A 22424-nucleotide genomic window follows, 5' to 3' on the forward strand; every position below is an offset into this window, starting at 1 on the left:
CTTGAGCTCAGGCGATCCACCGCCTCAGCCTCCCAAAGTGCTAAGATTACAGGCATGTGCCACCACACCTGGCCAGAAAAAAACTGCTTTTTTTTGGTTTTGAGACGGAGTTTTGCTCCTGTTGCCCAGGCTGGAGTGCAATGGCGTGATCTCGGCTCAATGCAACCTCTGACTCCCGGGTTCAAGTGATTCTCCTGCCTCAGCCTCCCGAGTAGCTGGGATTACAGGCATGTGCCACCACACCTGGCTAATTTTGTATTTTTAGTAGATATGGGGTTTCTCCATGTTGGTCAGGCTGGTCTCGAACTACCAACCTCAGGTGATCCACCCACCTCGGCCTCCCAAAATGTTGGGATTACAGGCGTGAGCCACCGCGCCCAGCAAAAAGTTTCTTTAAAAAAAAAAAAAAGGGCTGGGCGCGGTGGCTCACGCCTGTAATCCCAGCACTTTGGGAGGCCGAGGAGGGCTGATCACAAGGTCAGGAGATCGAGACCACAGTGAAACCCCGTCTCTACTAAAAATACAAAAAATTAGCCGGGCGCGGTGGTGTGGTGGGCGCCTGCAGTCCCAGCTACTCGGGAGGCTGAGGCAGGAGAATGGCGTGAACCCGGGAGGTGGAGCTTGCAGTGAGCCGAGATCGCGCCACTGCACTCCAGCCTGGGCAACAGAGCAAGACTCCGTCTCAAAAAAAAAAAAAAAAAAAAAAAAGGCTGGGCAAGGTGGCTCACGTCCGTAATCCCAGCACTTTGGGAGACCAAGGCGGGTGGATCACCTGAGGTCAGGAGTTCAAGACCAGCCTGGGCAACATGGTGAAACCCCAGCCTCCACAAAAATATAAAAATAGCCAGGCATGATAGCGGTGCCTGTAATCCCAGCTACTAGGGAGGCTGAGGCAGGAGAATTACTACTTGAACCCAGGAGACGGAGGTTGCAGTGAGCCTAGATTGTGCCACTGCAATCCAGCCTGGGCAACAGAGTAAGACTCCATCTCAAAAAAAAAAAAAAAAAAAAAAAATCAACTATTCTAGGAGTGAAATGTCAATATAAATTTCACATAGATAAGCGGAAGTCACAGGTATAGATATATACATAGATATACATTTTTTGAGATAGACTCTCACTCTCACTCTTGTCACCTAGGCTGAAGTGCAGTGGTGTGATCTCAGTTCACTGCAACCTCGGCCTCCCAGGCTCAAGGGATTCTCCTGCCTCAGCCTCCTGAGTAGCTGGGATTACAGGGCCCCACCACCATGCCTGGCTAATTTTTGTATTTTTTAGTAGAGATGAGGTCTTGCCATGTTGGCCACTTTGGTCTTCAAACTCCTGACCTCAAGTGATCCGCCCATCTCAGCCTTCCAAAGTGTTGGGATTAAAGGCGTGAGCCATCGCGCCTGGCCACAGATACATGACTTGGAATAATTCTACAAATATTGCAAGGTACTTATGCTAGGTGCTTCATTCAGAAAAAAACAGAAGGTGAGCGCTATCCAACTGCTACTTTTTAGCAAAGCTATCTGCTACTCAGCTTTCTTTACCCAATTTCCTACAGAATAGATAGTTTTCACTTTAAAGCACAACTGGAACAACCCTCTACACCTCCCCGCTAAAAAAGAGAGAAGGTAAAAGATGAATAAAATTCCTTAACACACCAGTTCAAATTGTCCTCTGGGTGGACATTCAAGCCTTAACAGAGTCAGAGGGGATTCAAAATGCACCAGAGGAGTCGCAGACTGTCTACACAAAGCAGCAGCACTCCCTACTGTTCAGGCAGGGACAGACACCAGGCAGCAAGCTGTGCCTGGCTGTGCAGCTGGCTACGCTGTATTCAGTAAGGAAGAAAAAGCAAGCAACCAATTCAAGCCCTACAGAAATCCCATCACTGCAAGCAGAAAGATATTCACTTGGAAATGTTTGTCTCAACAGTGTTTTAAATTTATTTTATATCCTTAAATGAGAGGTGTCACCATCTATTACATCTACCTAACCTTCACTTATCCCTGGGGAGAGGAGACCCAATAATGAAGCTACCTCTGAGAAACATGCTTCTCTGAAACCATTCTGAGGATACAAGGATAATGCTTTTCAGCATTAGCCAGAGGCTTGCTTTCATAACATATCCCCAAACCCACCATTTTCCATCCCTTGGTTCCCTATTCTGTGACATCTCCCACTATAGGAACACCAGCACCCATCAAAAATTTAAAACTGAGGAACTACAATTAAGGAAAAGGCTGCTTTGGCTTGGTGCGGTGGCTCACGCCTGTAATCCCAGCAATTTGGGAGGCCGAGGCAGGCAGATCCTGAGGTCATGAGATCAAGATCATCCTGGCCAACATGGTGAAACCCGTCTCTACTAAAAATACAAAAAATTAGCTGGGCGTGGTGGCATGCAACTGTAGTCCCAGTTACTCAGGAAGCTGAGGCAAGAGGATCACTTGAACCCAGGAGGCGGAGATTGCAGTGAGCCGAGATCGTGCCATTGCACACTCCAGCCTGGCAACAGAGCGAGACTCCATCACAAAAAAACAAAAAAAAACAAAAAAAAAAAAGAAAGGGAAGGAAGAAAGGGAGGGAGTGAGGAAGGAAGGAAGGAAGGGAGGGAGGGAGGGAGGGAGGGAGGAAGGGAGGAAGGAAGGAAGGAAGGAAGGAGCGAGCTACTTCCTAGGCCGGGTGCTGCAGTGGCTCACGCCTGTAATCTCAGCACTTTGGGAGGCCAAGGCAGGCAGATCATCTGAGGTTGGGAGTTCGAGACCAGACTGACCAACATGGAGAAACCCCGTCTCTACAAAAAAAACAAAAAACAAAATTAGCTGGCTGTGGTTGTGCATGCCTGTAATCCCAGCTACTCGGGAAGCTGACTCAGGAGAATTGCTTGAACCTTGAAGGCGGAGGCTACAGGGAGCCGAGATTGCGCCACTGCACTCCAGCCTGGGCAACAAGAGTGAAACTCTGTCTCAAAAAAAAAAAAAAAATATATATATATATATATATATATTATATATATAAAGGCTGCTTCATGAGTCTTTTTGGGTGGAGTGGGGTGGGGTGGAGATGGGAACTAGGGTGGGGAGGAGCCTGGATTGTCAACTAGTATTTTACTTCTCAAAGTTGTCTTGGTTCCTTAATTCAACAGGTGGTTAACTGTCTCAGGGCAAACTGTCCAAGGAAGAACTCTCAGGACAGAAACTCCAAAAACAAGTGAAGGTCCTGCTTGCCCCTCATACTCTCTCCAAAAGTAATATTACAATCACGAGAGATGGTTAACACTGCTTATCTGACAATCTCGCCTCCCCACACAAATTGTAAGTCACATGCCAACAGAATTTCAGGTCTCAGAATAAGACCTGAGAGTCATATATTCCTCCTATTACCATTCTCAAAAGCCTCAACCACTCATATTCTTATCAATGGTGAGGGTAAAACATAGGAATTGCCATTTTGATCCTAACGGGAGAAGAAAAAACAGTGTCACTCCAATAAAAGTTGTTGTAACTGCACCTTGAATTTTGTTCTTACTTCTGAAAGTTTAAAAGAATACCTGGAACGACCTCTAAGTAACTTCCACATCACTCAGCGCTGGAGAAAGGGGACCAAAGACTAGTGCAATAAGGGAGAAATGGGTCTCAGTGGGACTCTGCATCAGACCACAAGGCAACTAGGCAACTGCTGACCACTGTTCTCCAATCTTCTAAAGTCCTGAAGAAGGAAAACTCAAGTGCCCAGTACTCAGCTTTTCAAAACCTTTAAAATACAAACTTCAAAGACTAAACTAATCCCTGATTGGCTGGAATGTACAATAAGGCTGGGCTTTCAGCCAATCAGAGTTCTGGTTGTTGGGAGTGGACTGGACTCTAAGGCAACTGCCACTCACTTGGCCCTATATTTTCTCAAAATTCTTGTTTCTCTGGCACTAGTTAATATGTGGATCTGAATTAAAGCAGTAAGAGAGAACCTTTCTCTGTACTCTACCTTTGCTCCAATTATGATTATCTACTTTGCAACTTGTTAGTATCAGAGTTCAATTAATTTGCCGGTATTGAGAATTCTGTATTCCTAGGTTTATCTCTTTCTTAACCAGGACCCATTTCTCCTCCCATCTCCCATTTCTTCATGTCTGACTACACTTAGTGCATAGCAAAAGGAAAAAAATGTTTCTCACTGATTTGGGATCCAGGTCAAAGATAAATTCCCACTCAGTTTGGAGGCTTACTGAAATGTCTAGGTGCTTGCTCTGAAACTTCAAGAGGAAGATTAGAAGGACACATTCCTAAGAATTTAAAACCGGGTAAGGAAGAAAGCAGGGGAGGCATGCCCACAAGCTCTTCAGTTAAGTAAGGCCACAAACTTAAAAACACCATGCAAAGCTTGCAGCAAACAAACAGCAACTACAGCAAACCAGGGACATGAATTCAGAGTTCAGTTGTCCCCATTAACAATGTGAATAAAGAAATAAAAGGCAAAATCCTAACAGCAAAGGGTTTACAATACCTAGGTAGTAAGCGCCTAATAATTGCTCTTATTTGTGCCCATCAGGAAAACATACAGAGAAGTTAAGCTTATCAGCTCAAGGAATCAGGTAAGGATGTCCTGACTCTTTTTTTTTTTTTTTTGAGATGGAGTCTCGCTCTGCCGCCCAGGCTGGAGTGCAGTGGCCGGATCTCAGCTCACTGCAAGCTCCGCCTCCCGGGTTCACGCCATTCTCCTGCCTCAGCCTCCCGAGTAGCTGGGACTACAGGCGCCGCCACCTTGCCCGGCTAGTTTTTTGTATTTTTAAAGTAGAGACGGGGTTTCACCGTGTCAGCCAGGATGGTCTCGATCTCCTGACCTCGTGATCCGCCCGTCTCGGCCTCCCAAAGTGCTGGGATTACAGGCTTGAGCCACCGCGCCCGGCCAGGATGTCCTGACTCTTAAGTCTACGGATCCCTTGATTCTTTTAGATCTTGTTGTCCAGTCACATTAGGTATATGTTGAGACACATAAGTGTTTTCTCTTTGAAAAACAATTTGAGGTCGGGTGCAGTGGCTCACGCCTGTAATCCCAGCACTTTGGGAAGACAAGGCAGGCGGATCATGAGGTTAAGAGATCGAGAACATCCTGGCCAACACAGTGAAACTCCGTCTCTACTAAAAATATAAAAATTAGCTGGGCATGGTAGCATGTGCCTATAGTCCTAGCTAGTCAGGAGGCTGAGGCAGGAGAATCGCTTGAACCTGGGAGGCGGAGGTTGCAGTGAGCTGAGATCACACCACTGCACTCCAGCCTGGCAACAGAGCAAGACTCCGTCAAAAAAAAAAAAGAAGAAAGAAAGAAAAACAATTTGAAATCCCTCAAGTTTACCATAAGAAAGACTCCCTATAGAGATCAAGCTGTTTCCCAGCCCAGGAGATAATCATGAGAGATACTTAACTCAAGACAGGTATTCCCATATTAGGTAAAGCAGTCAGCAACTTCACAGGAAAACATAAAGCTTAAGTTAGTTGAAATGTGAAACATCTGAAGTTGAACCGTCTGGCTCATAAAGAGCTTTGCCTGTTTTGGTGAGCAAAGAGAAATAATCTTCATGCATAGAATCCTGATCTCTTCTGGAGTGCCAACTAATACATCTTTTATTTTAGCCCCAACCCTTTTTTTTTTTTTTTTTTTTTGAGACAGGGTTTCACTCTGTCACCCAGGATGGAGTGCAGTGGTGTGATCACAACTCACCACAGCCTCGACCTCCCCCATCTCAGGTGATACTTTCACCTCAGCCTCCCAAGTAGCAGGGCCTACAGGTATGCACCATCACACCCTGCTAATTTTTGTATTTTTTTTTAGAGAGATGGGGGGATTTCACCATGTTGCCCAGGTTGGTCTCGAACTCCTGGCCTCAAGCAATCCACTGGCCTCAGCCTCCCAAAGTGCTGGAATTACAGGCGTGAGCCACCGCACCCAACCTTAAATGTTTCTGTAGCGACTAAGTCTCACTATGTTGCCCAGGCTGGTCTCAAACTACTCGGCTCAAGCAATCCTCTCATCTTGACCTCATAAAGTGCTAGGATTACAGGCATGAGCCACTAAGCCTAGCCTTATTTTAGCTTCTTGGCTAAAATAAGGGAAACAGAACTTTGTCAGAGTGACATGCAAAAAAATTGAAATATATCTCTTTTCTCTCTAGAAACACTAAAGCTAAGGAAATAAAACATGTAGCCATTTAAAATGCTGCAATCGTGAAGTCCAACGTCTTAAGAGCGCCTCTCATTTTGCCCCCTCCCCGTGGGACTGTGACAACTTAGCAGCAGCAGGACATGTCTTAAGCCAAGACGTAAGGAAGGAAGGATTCCTTGCTGGACCTCACAAAAACAACCCGAGACCCATTAACACTTGTATCTCTAAAAGAACTGGTAGTGGGACCATAACAACAGAGGCAGGAACTTGGCCAAAGAACTCTAACCAGGCCAGACAGCCAGACAGTAAAAGGGCATTTGTAAGGGATGCCCCTATCACTGCCCTCTGCTATGGCCACACAAGAGGAATCCAGGAAACATGAAAAACATAAAACCACCTCCCTCCAAAGCTTCTAAATCTCCATCCCATTTTCAGCACTGGAAAAATCATACATAAACAAGGTTTTTTCATACTAACAGAGCCTAATGTTTATTCTTTTTTTTTTTTTTTTTTTGAGACAGAGTTTCGCTCTTGTTGCCCAGGCTGGAGAGAATGGAGTGATCTCGGCTCACCACAACTTCCACCTACCGGGCTCAAGTGATTCTCCTGCCTCAGCCTCCGAGTAGCTGGGGCTACAGGCATGCGCCACCACGTGTGGCTATTTTTTTTTTTTCTATTTTTAGTAGAGATGGGGTTTCTCCGTGTTGGTCAGGCTGGTCTCGAACTCCCGACCTCAGGTGATCAGCCTGCTTCGGCCTCCCCAAGTGCTGGGATTACAGGCGTGAGCCACCACGCCTGGCCAATGTTTATTCTTCTAAGGATGTCTGATATGGCAAAAAGTTAAACTGATTTTTTTGTTTATTTAACTTTTTTTTTTTTTTTTTGAGACAGAGTCTTGCTGCATGGCCCAGGCTGGAGTGCAGTGGTGTGACCTTGGCTCACTGCAACCTCCGCCTCCCGGCGGGTTCAAGAGACTCTCCTGCCTCAGTCTCCCGATTAGCTGGGATTACAAGCGCCCACCACCACGCCCAGCTATTTTTTGTATTTTTAGTAGAGATGGGGTTTCGCCATGTCGGCCAGGCTGGTCTTGAACTCCAGACCTCATGATCCGCCCACCTCAGCCTCCAAAAATGCTGAGATTATAGGCGTGAGCCACCGCGCCCAGCCTTATTTTCCTTTTGACTTGTGCACAAAAGTGGTATATAATAAACATGTTTAATTCTGTCGAAAAGAGTGCTATATATGAGAAACATAAAAGTCTGATAAGAATGCATTTTTTTCTTTTTTTAATTTAACTTTTTTTTTTTTGAGATGGAGTTTTGCTCTTGTTGCCAAGGCTGGAGTGCAATGGCATAATCTCCCCTCACCGCAACCTCCACCTCCTAGGTTCAATCAATTCTCCCACCTCAGCCTCCCGACTAGCTGGGATTACAGGTGTGCGTCACCACGCCCGGCTACTTTTTGTATTTTTAGTAGAGACAGGATTTCACCGTATTAGTCACGCTGGTTTCGAACTCCTGACCTCAGGTGATCCACCTGCCTTGGCCTCCCAAAGTGCTGGGATTACAGGTGTGAGCCACCACACCCAGCCTTTTTCCTTTTTTAATTAATTTTTTTCTCTCACTATTTGAACTACAGGGATAATGCATGTTGTCATGTTTAATTTATAGTTATATTTTCTCAGTGACAGATAAAATAATTTGCATTCTGCAATCAACGACTTTTTTTCCTGAGATAGAATCTCACTCTGTCACCCAGGCTGGAGTGCAATGGCACGATCTCAGTTCACTGCAACCTCCACCTCTTGAGTTCAAGCAATTCTCCTGCCTCAGCCTCCTGTGTAACTGGGATTACATGTGCGTGCCATCACGCCCAGCTAATTTTTGTATTTTTAATAGAGACAGGGTTCTGCCACATTGGCCACGCTGGTCTCAAACGCCTGACCCCAGCTGACCCACCTGCCTCGGCCTCCCAAAGTGCTGGGATTACAGGCTACTTAAGTAATAAGGTAGTTTACCTTATTTTGTTGTACTGCTATAAAATACCATGTTTTGTGTGATGTGGTCACATTACAGCATAACCTATTTTATTATGCGTCTTCAGGTTCATTTACTCCAATTTTATGATAGAATATCCTCTAAGGCTGTGATTGAAGAAATGTATTTGCTTTAGATAGGAGGTTTTGAAATGAAGTCCAAAATAGGGACACTCTACATCAGAGACTGACAATGAGTAGGATGAATTTTTTAAATTACCTATGGCCAGCCTGGTGCAGTGGCTCACGCCTGTAATCCCAGCATTTTGGGAGGCCGAGGCAGGAGGATCACGAGGTCAGGAGATGGAGACCATCCTGGCTAACACGGTGAAACCTCGTCTCTACTAAAAATAAAAATAAATTTAAAAAAATTAAAAAAAAAAATTAGCCGGGCATGGTGGGCACCTGTAGTCCCAGCTACTGGGGAGGCTGAGGCAGGAGAATGGTGTGAACCCAGGAGGCGGAGCTTGCAGTGAGCTGAGATCATGCCACCACACTCCAGCCTGGGTGACAGAGCGAGACTCCGTCTCAAAAAATTAAAAATAAATAAATAAATAAATTACCTATGGCCAAATCCCTATTTATAATATAAAGAAACACTGAACTCTTTCCAAATCCAAGTAACTCTCTACAATTAATTAAGCTCTGTCTGCACTGGGAGAAATTTTGTTTCCCATTGCAGCTCTTTAATGATGTATAAGGGTTGATGATGCTTAACTTTAAATATCTAGAAAGAAGCAGGAACAACATGAAAGCTCAAAATTAAGAACAGAGACTGGACTCTGGTGTCCTGGCTTCTCTGATATCCCAGGGACCTATTACACTTTGTCAGGCTCCCCAGCTCCCAACAGATCAGGAACTTGAGACACTGGCTGTGGTAACAACCTTCAAGCTTGATAACCATTCATGGCCTCCGTTCTTATATTTCTAACTCATCAGATAGTAAAAATCTCAGAATCCTGATTTCAGATCTCATGAACTAATTCTACATCACCACCTCAAATTACCCAGCCTGAAGACATAACGGGCTTGGCATGAAAATATAAAGTATGTGGGAATAAGACTGAGGGCACTGTAGGCATCTTGAACAAAAGGGTCAGATTAACCTGCAGCTGATAAGGAAAGGGCTCCAAACTTCTAGAACCTTCTTGTCAATTCTGCTTTAGTATTAGAACACGTATGACTACCCACAACTCTGTCCCAACCCCATTTCCAATAATCTGGCCTAACTGTTGCCAGAATCTAGAGCGTTCTCGAAAACCACTCACTCAGCAGCTCCCTTGGCTAGTCCGACTGGCAGTCTCGAACCACTGCGGCTGCTTCGGAGTGCCAACAGCGCCCAAGCAGTTGCCCTCTTCCTTGGTGCTTAACTTAAGAAAGAACAGTGCTGGGAAGGATAAAGATCACCCGGGAAGGATAGGGGAAGAGGAGTCTGACACAGAGAACACGAGATAAGCCCCTCGCTCTTCCCTTTTTCTCTATCATCTTTGACTTCTGGGATAACCGGGGGCAACCAGGTCAATTATGGAGACACACAATCACCTCGAACCCAGACTAGTGATCGAAAAGGAAAACGGGGTGAGGAGAGCAAAGGTTTTAGAGATGGAAAGTGCAGACAGGCAACAATGCACAGAAGTTAACGAGAAGGAGGGAGTCAGGGGCGATGTAAGGAAGTCGTCATCGACGCCGCGCCGCCCCCCCCCCCCGCACCAGACCTCCGAAATTGCCCTCCGAAACTCGGGCTCTCCTATGAGGACGATCGTCCTCTCAGCTGGAGAAGAAGGCCATGCCTCAGCTCCTTCGCCAGGCGGAAGCGGGAGAGGAAGGCCGACCCCCAAGAGCGCCCCTTCAGGGGGTCCATCCGGCCTTGATCTCAGATTGGGGGGGGGTGTTTGCGTAGGGCGGGGCATCGCCTCAACAGCTGGGGGCTGCATCATGGCAGGAACGGGTTTCCCTGAGCCACGGAGCTGCAGCTTGCCTCCTCTACTACCCTGCTACCCGGTTACCTCTTCGCCTCTTCGTCGTCGAGCAGCTCTGGCTCGGTCGCCGCCATTACCACATCGCACTCCGCGGCAGCCGCCATCTTACCGCCGGGACCAGAGAGCTGGGTGGGAGGCCGGCGGTGAAGAGCACTTCCGGTTGGAGCATAGAGCAGCTCAGCGGCGCCGCGCCCAGAAGGGCTCCCTCGGGCTCGTCTACCAGAGAGAGGCTCCGCTTGGGGCCAGAGCGGCCTCCCGTCCCCGGATGTCCAGGGTGGTCTCCGCGCCGGGGCGGGAGCCCAGGGACTGTGCCTGTGCGTAGGCGGCGCCACTTTACCCGTGGATGGGAAGGGAGGTGTACGGGTGGTAGCCTCTCTAGGGCTTGATTGGTTTCAGTATTCCAAGAGCCTCGTTGCCATAGCAACTTCCAATCCTAGAGAGTCTTCCTTAAAGGCTCCGTGGAGTCTGGGTTGGGTGGGGACCAGGTGACCCAAGACTGTAGGGAAAGAGTCCCCACTGCTACCTTTCCGACCTTGGAGTGTGTTCACAGCTTCTTCCCGGGAAAGGCAAGAGCCACTTTGAGCCCAGTTCCCCCAGCTTTCATCGTTCTCTGGAAGCCCTACCCAATCAAGCCAGGGGAACGCAGGGCGTCTTCACCCTGCGCCTTTCATCCACTCCGGATCTCCAAACACCAACCGGTTCATCACCCTAATGACGCTGACCCTTTTACGAGGCTGCTTTCATGTCAGCCGCCTGGGAGTGCCATCTCAGCATTAAGCCTAGGAAAGCTGACACATGGCGCCCCAGACCCTGCCCTGGAGTTTATAAGGAAGCTCGCTGGGTGAGGTCCCTGCTCTTGTGTCCCCATTACTCCTACCTCTTATATAAACTCTCTACTCTTCACGCTTGTCTTGCCGAATGCGGTCTGGATTGAGAACTCACAGGGGACAAGGGCACAGTTTAATTGTCTTGTTATTCCCTCACCCAAGCCACTATTTGTGGAGCTGAATTGAATTGGAGCTTTCTGGGGTTAAATTGGAGGAGTATTAGGAGTAGCTTTACAATGTAAAGCTAAGAGTAGCTAAAATGAGAAGAGGGCAAAGGAATTTTTAAAAGGATTTACCTGTTTCTTCCAGGAAAACAGCATGTGCCAATGCTCCTACCCAGTGTGGAGGGAACTGAAACCACAGCGACCACTGAGTAGGGAGGGATAGGACAAGCTTACTAGGTTGGAAAGGAGGGGTCATTCGTTGAGCCAATCACTCAATAGCCCTTTCCAAAACGCCTACTTTGTGCTAGGTTGTGAGGGCACAAGACTTACAGACCACCTGCCCTGCCTGTCAGTGGCTCATAGTCCAGTCTAATGCTAGCCAACCTGTCTCACCATCTTCCCACTTTATGTTCTAAGGCAACTCATTTATTCCCACAGCTTTACTTCCATCTGTTGATGACTCTCAACTCTACATATCTTCAACCTAGACCTTTCTTCAGCTTCCACAGCTGCATATCCAACTATCTACTGGATATCTCTTGTATGTTTCACAAATCCCCAAAGCTTACCATATTTAAATTTAACTTTTCATTGTCTACCTACACCTGAACAACAGAAAAAACAAATGCTGGATGTAATTATTATCTTTCCTAAATTCCATATCTTGTTAAATGGATTAAACCATCCTCACTCTTGGCTTCCAATTTGTTGCTCAGTTTTGTTGATTCTCTTACCAAATATTTCCCAAATCCATCTCCGTTTTTCCATCCCGATTCAGGCGCTCATCATATTTTTAAATCTTGGAATAGGCTGGGCATGGTGGCATGCATCTGTAGTCCTAGCTACTTGGGAGGCTGAGGCAGGAGGATCACTTGAGCACAGGAGTTAGAGGCTACAGTGAGCTATGAGCACACCAGTGTACTCCAGCATGGAGAAAAGAGTAAGACCCTGTCCCTAAAAACAAAAAACGGCAACAACAAAGCAACAGAAAAAAAAAAAAAAAAACTTGGAATACAGCAATAGTCTCCTAATCGGTCCCTAATTTCATCTCTGTCCAGTCTTGCCTCTTCTGCCAGAGTGACCTTCCTCAGGGACTGATCATGTCACTTCATTGGCAATGGCTTTCCATTGCCATCAGTTTGATCTCTTTGGCCTACCACACAAAGCCTTTGATTATCTGTTTCTTTTATTTTTTTTTAATGATTTAATTTGAGTACCAGTATTTAGGTCCTTTCTACCACCAATATTGAACCCAAGTTCTCATAGTTCCAGAAAATGCCATGACTTGTAGCCATGTTTCCTCCACCCTAGGACACCCTTTCCCCCAAGCTCTTCAGTGTCTGCTGACTCAAAGTTAAATGCCATTTTGCTGTGCCCCACAGCACCTCAGTAATTGTTAGACATCTAGCTTCTCTAGACCGTGAGTTCTGATGGGCAGCCACCGTATCTAACTCGTCCACTTTCTCTCAGTATATGGCCCTGCACATGGCACAGACAGAGAAGATGCTCAGAAAACATTCGACGGATGAATGATTGAGTAAACGAAGAGTTACTGTACCCTGATCGCCTTTAGAGGGAGAACATTTGGGCCTCAGAGAGAGACACCAGGACAACCAGCGGCCCGCGTCCAGGGAGTCTAGAACCTTGGGTTCCCACACACACCCAGGCCAGGTCGTGGCCGTCATTCCCCCGCCGACCTCTGGGGGAGCTGCGCGGTCCGCACCCGTTCTCCGCTGCCGGAATTCGTCTTGTCTGACGGAAGCTGGGGAGAGGGCAGGCGGCGGGGGCGGGGCCCGGCAGAGCCTACACCGACCCGGGAGGAAGACAATCCTGTGCGGCGGCGCTGCCCCTCCCCTGGTCCCCGCGCGCTCCAAGGGCCTGGCTTGGTGCTGCGGGGCCCCCGGGAGGTACGGAGCTGGGAGGCGAGGCTCGTCCGGCGCTAGGATCGGCCTCCGCCCCCGGGCCGCTTTAGGTGGCTGGTCTCTGCCTCTCATTCATCTGGGGGCTCCCCCGTGGGAAAATCTGTGGCGGAGGCCCCTCTGGCCCACTCTTATGGTGTCTTTTATTGTAGGTCTCAGTATATGGAGAGGGGGTCTGTGTCAGGAGCTTCCCCTGGAGAGGTTTCTGTTTGGGACAGTCTTTGGGAGTGATCTATTTCTGCTCTCTGTGGGGGGATCTTTGTCTGGAGCTCTTGGGGCGGGGGCGGGGGGGCTTGTGTTTGGAAGTTTGCCTTCGGGGAGATACCTGTCTGGGACCTCTTAGGGTTTCTATGAGCTTTCCCTTTTGTGTCTGTCAGCCCAAGGGCAGCAAAAAGTATCTCCTTTCTGAAGCCTTTTTTTTCCTTAGGTTTCTTCACTCTTTCTCTCTTATGTTCATTTTAGCCATATACTTGACTGGCGTTTAGAGGGAATTGATTGTTGTCCAGATGAGTCGTACAGGAAAGCAGATTGTCTTTTTTTTTTTTTTTTTTTTTTGAGACGGAGTCTCGCTCTGTTGCCCAGGTTGAAGTGCAGTGGCACAATCTTGGCTCACTGCAACCTCCGGCTCCCGGGTTCAAGCGATTCTCCTGCCTCAGCCTCTCAAGTAGCTGGGATTACAGGCACCCGCCACCACGCCTGGCTAATTTTTTGTATTTTTAGTAGAGACGAGGTTTCACTATGTTGGCCAGTCTGTTCTCAAACTCCTGACTTTGTGATCCGCCCACCTCAGCCTCCCGAAGTGCTGGCGTGAGCCACCGTGCCCTGCCCTAGATTATCCTTTTTATTTGCTCAGTCCCCCCAGGGAGCAGATGGCTTCAGACAGCCACACAAAATACTATTCCTGCTTAATTCGCCATGGGGTCATGATTAGAGAGGAAGCTGGGCTGAGTTCCCTTCACTAATTGGTCCTCTCTACATCTTGTGCACAGAAGGGAACCTGGCCAGTGGCCAGTGACTCTCCTCTCCCTTTATGGCAGCATTTCCAAGCACCTGCCCTGGGACAGGTACTGGCTAGGAACTGGGGATAACAAAGACGAATAAAATAACAGCTCACCGTCCAGTAGTGAACATAGAGACATCGGTTTCCTCTGACTAGCATTGGGATGGTGCTGAAACCCTGGAACTATACATTCAGTTTAGAACTTGGGCTCTCAGTTATGGAAGTTCTGCCTTCTATTTTTTTGGTTTTGGTTTTTGTCCACCAGAAAACATCTGCTAGTAACTGCCCTCTGTGTTGATGCTTTCTTTCCTCACCTCACCCAGCGTGCTTCTGTTCTTCAAGGTTGAAAACTAAGCATGGGGAAGAGCTGCAAGGTGGTCGTGTGTGGCCAGGCGTCTGTGGGCAAAACTTCAATCCTGGAGCAGCTTCTGTATGGGAACCACGTGGTGGGTGAGTATTATTGGAGGGGGAGGAACAGTGGGAAAAGTTGAAGAATACGGAATAGGCTTGATCACAACACACACAGGCTAAAAGCTGCTCCTGGTGGTTTTTGCCCTGGAAGAATAAAACTTACATTGCAACAAATCAGCTCTACAACACTGAACAAAATCGGAGGGAGAAAGCCCTGTGTCCAAGATAGGAAGGAGAAGCTGTCATATCACACTTGTGCTTAGCATGGAATTAGCATAAAATTAATGTCCATTGGCTGGGCGTGGTGGATCACACCCGTAATCCCAGCACTTTGGGAGGCTGAGGTGGGCGGATCACCTCAGGTCGGGAGTTCAAGACCAGCCTGAACAACTTGGAGAAACCCTGTCTCTACTTAAAAATACAAAATCAGCCGGGCGTGGTGGTGCATGCCTGTAATCCCAGCTATTCAGGAGGCTGAGAGAGGAGAATCACTTGAACCCGGGAGGTGTAGGTTGCGGTGAGCCGAGATCGCACCATTGCACTCCAGCCTGGGCAACAAGAGCAAAAGTCCGTCTCAAAAAAAAAAAGAAATTAATGTTAGTTCCCCTAAACCCAAATCATTTCAGTCCTGCCAGGCTGTCAATTCTCTGGCCTCCTCAGCCCCCTACATTCCTTTCTCCCCATCTGGTCAGCCTTAAGCTGTTCTCATAACTCACATTTCCCATCTCCCTCTCCACTTCAGACAGTTTTCTCATTTTATACCAGGTTCAGAGATGATCGAGACGCAGGAAGACATCTACGTGGGCTCCATTGAGACAGACCGAGGGGTGCGAGAGCAGGTGCGTTTCTACGACACCCGGGGGCTCCGAGATGGGGCCGAACTGCCCCGACACTGCTTCTCTTGCACTGATGGCTACGTCCTGGTCTACAGCACAGATAGCAGAGAGTCTTTTCAGCGTGTGGAGCTGCTCAAGAAGGAGATTGACAAATCCAAGGACAAGAAGGAGGTGTGTGGCATAGGCTTCTGGTGGGAGCCTCAGTGATCAGAGAGTTTGGGCAGTGGGCTGGTTTGGGAAGCCTGGCATGGCTCCATTCTTCACTCCAAGGTGAGTTAGGAGCTAGAAGTGGGGTGGCTGCATGTTGAGTCTGCTCAGCCAAAGAGGCCTCTTTGTGGCTTAAGGGGTCCCTGACCCGACTTAATGTATGAAGCCCCCACTAGTTGTTCTTCTGATAGTTCTGTGCTTTTAGCTACGAAAGCCCTTCTTTTTTTTTTTTTTTTTTTTGAGACAGGGTCTCACTCTGCCACCCAGGCTGGCATGATCACAGCTCACCCAGTGCAGTGGCATGATCACAACTCACTGCAGCCTTAACCTCCCAAGGCTTGGGTGGTCCTCCTGCCTCAGCCCCATGAGTAGCTAGGACTACAGGTGCACGCCACCACGCCTGGCTCAGTTTTGTATTTTTACTAGAGATGGGGTTTTCTCATGTTGCTCAGGCTGTTCTCGAACTCCTGAACTCAAGCAGTCCACCTGCCTCATCCTCTCAAAGCGTTGGGATTACAGGCATGAGCCACTGCATCTGGCCATGAAGGCCCTCTGTTCTCCAGAATCCCGCTCTAAGCTGCAGAGTTCTGGGAGTGCTTCCTCGTGAGGTGTTGAGCCAGAAACTGACGGCTAGTAATGAGCATGTATGGGCAATGCAGGGCTGGTGATAGAACTAAAAGGAGGGCTAGATGGAGGCCAGAATTTGAACAGAGGAAAGAGAAGAAAAAGCAACCATCTCCTTTCCCACAATGAATGGTATGGAATCTAGAAAGAGACGAAACATCAGCCATTTAGCTTTCCTCTCATAGAACTCCTAGGTGGTTGCCAGCCCCCATGTCCATTCCTGGGTTTATGGTACATTCACAGGCCTATGCTGTGTTCCTCTTCCCCAGGTCACCATCGTGGTCCTTGGCAACAAGTGTGACTTACAGGAGCAGCGGCGTGTAGACCCAGATGTGGCTCAGCATTGGGCCAAGTCAGAGAAGGTGAAGCTGTGGGAGGTGTCAGTGGCGGACCGGCGCTCCCTCCTGGAGCCCTTCGTCTACCTGGCCAGCAAGATGACGCAACCCCAGAGCAAGTCTGCCTTCCCCCTCAGCCGGAAGAACAAGGGCAGTGGCTCCTTGGATGGCTGAAGAGCTGCCGTTCCTCCTTTATAATCCTAGCCCCATTTCAGCATCTGGGGCTCTGGTAGATGGGTTGAGGGCAAAGTAGAGGGAAAGCTGCCTTTCCCGCTCAGCCACAGAGCTCCCCAGTAGGCCAGGCCCCAGCCACTTTGCTCCCTCTCACCTCCAGGAAGTGCAAATACTCTTGGTTGACATCCCCTTCCTCAGCCCTCACAGCCTACTCCCCACCCCAGCTTTTATAGGCTCTGCTCCACTGTCTCCTGGGGCAGTGGGTCACCGTCCTTTCCAGCTGCCCCAAACAGGAAGCAGAGTCACCACGCAGCAGTGTCCCTTCTCGGGTCTGGTTCCTATTATAGTTAGGGGTCCCACCCTCTGGGCTTCCCATCAGTGACACACACACACTTATGGCACCAGCCTGGACACCAGAAAAAGGGTGTCCGGGTATTGTGTGTATGCGTTTAGTTGTGCCTGTGTGTGTGTGCACGCACATATGCTCCTATACTGGTGTTACGTGTCTCCTCATCCCTCACCCTGACCTTTCTCCTGTCCTCCTCTTGGCTGGAAGAAGCTAGCCTCCTGGGAGTATAGTTTTCTGTTTTAAATCCCCCACCCCTGGCTGGGCTCAGTGACTCATGCCTGTAATCCCAGCACTTTGGGAGGCCAAGGCCGGTGGATCACTTGTGGTCAGGAGTTCACGACCAGCCTGGCCAACATTGTGAAACCCCATCTCTGCCAAAAATATAAAAGTTAACCGGGCATGGTGGCACATGCCTGTAATCCCAGCTACTCTGGGAGGCTATGGCAGGAAAATGGCTTGAACTCAGAAGGTGGAGGCTGCAGTGAGCTGAGATCGCGCCACTGCACCCCAGCCTGGTCAACAGAGCAAGACTCCATCTCAAGAAAAAAAAAATTCCCCACCCCCACCAATAGTTTAACTTCCTCTTCCTGCTCAGGGAGCAGATGGGCCTCATTGGTTGAGGTGGAATAGAGTAACTGGTCTATGAGTTGCCACCCCACTTTGTGACCCAGCAAGACCTTTCCCCTCTCTGGGTGTTAGTTTCTTATCTGTAAGATGACCAGAGTTGCTCAGATGATCTAGATCCTTTCCAGTTCTCTGATTTTGTAAAGCCAATGGCTTCTCCCTCTTCAAGGTGCTATGCCGACCAGCCCTGAAGGCTGGGATCTGCCGCTCCCTCCAGCCACCAGGGGGCAGGAGTGCACTACCTGCTGTCAGTCGCCAGAGTGGCCGCTCTGTGCCCAGCCCTCCAGCCTCGCCCTTGGAGGCTGCTCTTCATCCTGCCTGTGGTTTTCAACTCAGAGCTGGACTTCTATTTATAAGTTACCTGTATTTATATTTATATGCCCGCTGCCATGGTGAAGGCTGGACAAGGTGCTCCTCTGGCCCCTCCTTCGTACCTCAGATGCCTGAACAGAACAAGGCAAACACGTAGCAGCCTCTCAGGAGCAGACAGGTCCTCTTTCGGGGCTCAGGAGGGTGGGCACGTACCCAGTGGCCTGCAAAGTGAGCTTATTACCCACTACTTCCTGTGCCTGCTTTGTGCTTCTAAGGTGCACACCTAGCCTAGGTGAGACACTGCAGCCAGGCAACCACCGACACACGCCCCTTCTCAAAGCCAGAGGTGAGTGGGGCAGGTGCCCAGGGCTGGGCGAGTGGAATTAGGACACACATAGGCTTGGGCTTCAAGTTCATTTATTGATGCATTCATTGGACACAATAAAACCACAATTGTTATCAAAAAGTTTCCCTCCCCTCCCCCCTTTTTCTGGTTCTCCCATTGGAAATGTCTTAAAAAAAAAGATACAGGGGGATACTGGCAAGGTCCCATATTGTGGGGTGCAGAGGGGGCAGTGCTGCAGTGGGAGGGAGCTTGTGACACTGATGTTGACAGCATGAAATGGGTCTTGTAAGTGCGTGTGAGACTGCCTCCCAATACTCAGCTTCACAGTGGCAGGGGCTGGTTGAGAGAAGGGAAAGCTCTTCCTTTGGGAGCCCTGGGGGTATTCGGTATTAGCTGAGTCCATAGTCTGAGGGAGACCCACACCCGCCCTCCAAGAGCTGGGGTTCAGGAAGTCAGAGGAAGGCTAACAAGAGCTGCTGAGGAATGAGTTACCCCCTCAATATTAAGACTGGGCTCATCGGCAAGTATCACTTTTTTTTTTTTTTTTTTTTTTTTGAGACGGAGTGTCACTCTGTCGCCCAGGCTGGAGTGCAGTGGCCGCATCTCAGCTCACTGCAAGCTCCGCCTCCCGGGTTTACGCCATTCTCCTGCCTCAGCCTCCCGAGTAGCTGGGACTACAGGCGCCCGCCACCTCACCCGGCTAGTTTTTTTTGTATTTTTTAGTAGAGACGGGGTTTCACCGTATTAGCCAGGCTGGTCTCGATCTCCTGACCTTGTGATCCGCCCGTCTCGGCCTCCCAAAGTGCTGGGATTACAGGCTTGAGCCACCGCGCCCGGCCGGCAAGTATCACTTGAACCAGGGAGGCAGAGGCTGCAGTGAGCCAGGATCGTACCACTGCACTCTAACCTGGGCAACAGAATGCAACTCTGGAAAAAGAAAAAATGTCTGGGCCCATGAATGCCCAGAAGACTAAGATTAAAACAAACAAAACCCTGGGCCCAACCAGAACATCACCTTCTCTCAGTCCCACCCCTTCAGAGCAGATGAAGCCCCCAAAAGCTTTCAGAACCAGCCCCACCACTTCCTTGGCTCTGCCCCACCTTAGCACTGCTGATCGAAGGACTTCTGGGTCCCCCTTTCTCCTCCGTGGTCCTCTGTCACACTCCTATGGTCACCTTGTCCTGATAGCCTTGAGCCTGCTCCAGCTAAAGACCCCATCTCTATCTCCAGTGAAGCCCCAGAGCCTAGGACTGGAGGTCAGAGAGTTGCTCCCCGGCTAGGAGAGGATGGCTTGTAGAAGCTAAGATTCCTGGAGGCTGGCCATGTGGGGCCTGGTGTAGGTCTTGGGTGGAGGAAAGTGAGAGCACCACGTGGCTGGGGCTGAGATTTTGCATAGATCTTTGGGGTCTCAGGGTGGGAAATGCAGGGAAGCCTAGGACTAACCCTGGAAGGCCTGGGAAAGGAGGGTGGGGACAGTCCTTGGAAGGGAGCTGCCCTTGAAACTAGCCCAGTTCTTTCTGGATTGGGCAGGACCCCTGAAGCTGTTCACAGTCTCTGTGGCTTGTAGGAACCCAAGGTGTCTCGGGACAGTAGGAGACAAGGAGTGGCTATTGGGAAATCAGCTCTGGCCTCCCCATGAGGGCTAATAAGGGGCAAGAACGATAGGTCCTGTGGCAGGGCGGACAGCTCCTGCTGGGGTGCGAAACAGAGCTGGGCCCAGGATTGGAGCTGGGAAGAGGGTAGTGGCTGCTGTAGGGGCAGGGCGGAGGGCCAGGGGCCCTGGCAGGGCACAGATGGCAGTGGCTGCGGTGGGGAGCGGGCTGGGCAGGAAGCGGGCTGCCAGCGTCTTGGTGAGTTGCTTCTGCAAGGCCAGTTTAGACTACACAGAAAAGAAAGGAATGGACACAGTCTCCACCCCAGAAAACCGCACCCCCTCCCTGGGGCCCATCCTCAAGCTTTTTGCTGCAGGGAAAATGTGCCTTTTAGAGTTCCAAACCTAAATCCTCCTCCCTTCCCACCCCCAAACATTCATTCCGAAGGGCTTTCTCCGCCACCTGTCTTCCTGTCCAGAGGGAGGAAAGTCTCAGGATGGGAGAAGGGAGGAGGATTTACGGGATAGAGATGGTCTCTAGGAGATGCACGCCCACCCCTCGCTCTTGCCCCTAAGATGACTACCCCAGCCCACCTCCGCGGAAATTCCTCTGGGCAGATCCCAGTTCCCAGCCCCAGCTCTCTCACCGCCCAGCAGCCTCAGTGCAGGGTGGTCTCTCTCCTGCCCCACCACATCCCCCATCTGGCCCTCCCAGCCCACCCTCTCCCCTCCTGACCCAGTCCCAGCTCTGTTGCCTGGAGACAGATACCTTGAGGATACTCACAGCCAGCGCTGCGTGCTTCTGCAGCTTGCTGTGCTGGCTGGAGGGCTTGGGGGGCTTCCCGGCCAGGCGGTCTTTGTGCCTCCTGCTGCTCATGTGCTAATGGACAGACAGACAGACTGGGAACAAGATGACAAAGCCCAAGGACCCCAAGACCATCATCCTCGACTCTCTCCCCCTTCCTCTACCCACAGCTCGTACATCCAAAGCACACAGACTGGGTCCTCACCCTGGGGTAGGCTCTGGGAAGGGAAGGTGAGTCTTGGCCTTTGCCCTCAGTTGGCCTGCTGGCCTCGCTCCTCCAGCCCGCTCTGCTCTGCCCTGCCTGCCCTCTTCAGGATCCTTCCCTCTCCTGCCCTGCCCCTCACCCCCTCCCCTGGCTCCAACCCCAGTCCCAGCCTCACTTCTCCCACCTGCTTGAGTTGGGTCTCTGAATTGACCTGGAGCTGACAGAGAGCACAGTGGAAAGCAGGGCTGGGCCCCTGCCGGCCGCCCCTGCCCCCTGTCACTCTCTTGGCCTTGTGTCCGGCGCCTCCCCTGGACACCGGGCGGCCCCGGCTCCTCCGGGGAGCCGCTCGCTGACCCTCCGTCATCCACCGGTGCTTGGCTCCTGGAGAGGGAAGAAGGCAGTCTCTCGGCAGCAGGAAGGGGTTGCAGGGGCTGCAGAGACCCCTCCACACTCACGCAGTTTGGCTCTCCCTGTAAGCCTCGCAGCAGCTCTATGCGCACATGGCCTTCCAGCCACACGTGGTTTCCCCTCCCAGCTTCTGTCCTTTCATGCCAGCCCCTCCAATGGAAGGCCTCCCTGCACTACAAATGGCTGGCTTCCCCTTTGCTTTGATCTCAGTCCCTTCCTTCTAGGTGTGATCTAAGGAGAGAGGGAGGTGTCTCCTGTCTCCTGTGGAGTGACCCTTCAGAGATTTAGCGACCCTCAGTTCTTGCTGCCTCAGACTTCTGTTCCCAATTCTCCTCCCCAAGGAGTAATGGGAGGACCCAGAAACACCCGCTCAATAATACGCGAGCACAACGCCTCTGCCACCCAACCCTTGAGCGAAGCACGCAGGAACTCAAGCCTACCCTCATCTGGTGAGGCTCAGCTTCTGCCCCACCCTTTCCCCAGGCTCCAGCTCCTGGGGACCACTGACCTGTGTTGTGAGCCTGAAGCTGGGAGGCCGAGTTCACTGTCACCTTACACGTGGGACAGTAGAGGTGCCCCTTCTCACGCCTGCCTTCCCCACTCACGCTGCTTCCCACGGCAGCTGCCGCTGGCTCAGGCCCTGGTGCCTCTCTCCCAGGCTCTGGGGAGCAAGGTGGGCAGGAGGAAGAAGAGGACGAGGAGGAGGCAGCATCCAAGAGCTCTTCGTGGGCTGGCTCCCTGGATGTAGGGTCCGGAGTTGGTGGTGGCTGGAGTGGAGACCCAAGAGGTGGGACTGCAGGAACTGCTGTGGAGATGGAAGGCATGGGGGCAGAGTGTGAGTCCCAATATGACGCTGGAGACCACGATCTTCAGCTCTGACCATGGAGGTGACCTGGAGGGCCTCTGGTGGATGACCAGCACTGAATTCCAGGCCCCACTTTTCTACCAACTCACTGGGCAGACTTGGGCCTCAGTTTCCCCATCGGAAATCACTTAAGTTGGACACAGTGGTCTCAGAAAGCCCTCACAGCCCTCATATTCTTATTTACTAACTTAAATAGGCAGAGATCACCAAAAAAGATGTACTAGAATGTTCAGAGAACACTATTCATAATATCATAAAACTGA

General features: G+C 50.3%; 3 protein-coding genes across 81 annotated transcripts in view; 1 reads left to right on the forward strand and 2 right to left on the reverse strand.

The window, feature by feature from the left end:
* DNAJC7 (DnaJ heat shock protein family (Hsp40) member C7) overlaps positions 1-12850 on the reverse strand; it is a 44565-nt gene extending 31715 nt beyond the window's left edge. For 11 of the 46 annotated variants that reach the window (XR_012425838.1, XR_012425837.1, XM_074019621.1 and 8 more), the window contains exon 1: positions 10186-10281. Coding sequence is in view for 12 of the 46 variants with exons in the window: in XM_074019621.1 (XP_073875722.1) it covers positions 10186-10262 (77 nt within the window). In the remaining 34 variants the exon portion in view is untranslated. Of the gene's footprint in view, positions 1-8399; positions 8524-9447; positions 10282-11281; positions 11357-12707 lie in introns of those variants that run through there. The other 35 variants (XR_012425836.1, XR_012425835.1, XR_010582143.2 and 32 more) reach the window with 8 other exon arrangements.
* Positions 12851-12947: 97 nt separating this feature from the next.
* Positions 12948-18406, forward strand: NKIRAS2 (NFKB inhibitor interacting Ras like 2). 6 transcript variants are annotated; one of them, XM_074019640.1, is made up of 4 exons: positions 12948-13216; positions 14392-14518; positions 15245-15486; positions 16416-18406. In XM_074019640.1, the coding sequence occupies exons 2-4, from the start codon at positions 14425-14427 to the stop codon at positions 16653-16655; spliced, it is 576 nt and encodes a 191-aa protein (XP_073875741.1). In that variant the 5' UTR covers positions 12948-13216; positions 14392-14424; the 3' UTR covers positions 16656-18406. The 6 variants fall into 6 exon arrangements, with proteins under 6 accessions (XP_073875741.1, XP_073875740.1, XP_065388480.1 ...); XM_074019639.1 differs by having other exon boundaries at positions 14411-14518; XM_065532408.1 differs by having other exon boundaries at positions 12948-13121.
* The window catches only part of LOC101866167 (uncharacterized protein C17orf113), a 67718-nt gene continuing 63636 nt past the window's right edge, over positions 18343-22424 (reverse strand). For 21 of the 29 annotated variants that reach the window (XR_012425834.1, XR_012425829.1, XR_012425831.1 and 18 more), the window contains 4 exons: positions 21805-22101; positions 21073-21269; positions 20648-20758; positions 18343-20166 (listed from right to left, as the gene is read on the reverse strand). Coding sequence is in view for 24 of the 29 variants with exons in the window: in XM_074019603.1 (XP_073875704.1) it covers positions 19930-20166; positions 20648-20758; positions 21073-21269; positions 21805-22101 (842 nt within the window). In the remaining 5 variants the exon portion in view is untranslated. The remainder of the gene's footprint in view (positions 20167-20647; positions 20759-21072; positions 21270-21804; positions 22102-22424) is intronic. The other 8 variants (XR_012425832.1, XM_074019606.1, XM_074019598.1 and 5 more) reach the window with 2 other exon arrangements.

This window comes from Macaca fascicularis, chromosome 16, assembly GCF_037993035.2.
Source record: "Macaca fascicularis isolate 582-1 chromosome 16, T2T-MFA8v1.1".
NCBI classification, from domain to species: Eukaryota; Metazoa; Chordata; class Mammalia; order Primates; family Cercopithecidae; genus Macaca; species Macaca fascicularis.

What these genes read in the sequence shown, in the direction of transcription:
- NKIRAS2 (XM_074019640.1), top strand. Translation starts at nt 14,425, where the DNA reads ATGGGGAAGAGCTGCAAGGTGGTCGTGTGTGGCCAGGCGTCTGTGGGC. An exon ending in GTATGGGAACCACGTGGTGG is followed by an intron (nt 14,519 to 15,244) that starts GTGAGTATTATT and finishes ATTTTATACCAG; the next exon opens with GTTCAGAGATGATCGAGACG. An exon ending in AATCCAAGGACAAGAAGGAG is followed by an intron (nt 15,487 to 16,415) that starts GTGTGTGGCATA and finishes CCTCTTCCCCAG; the next exon opens with GTCACCATCGTGGTCCTTGG.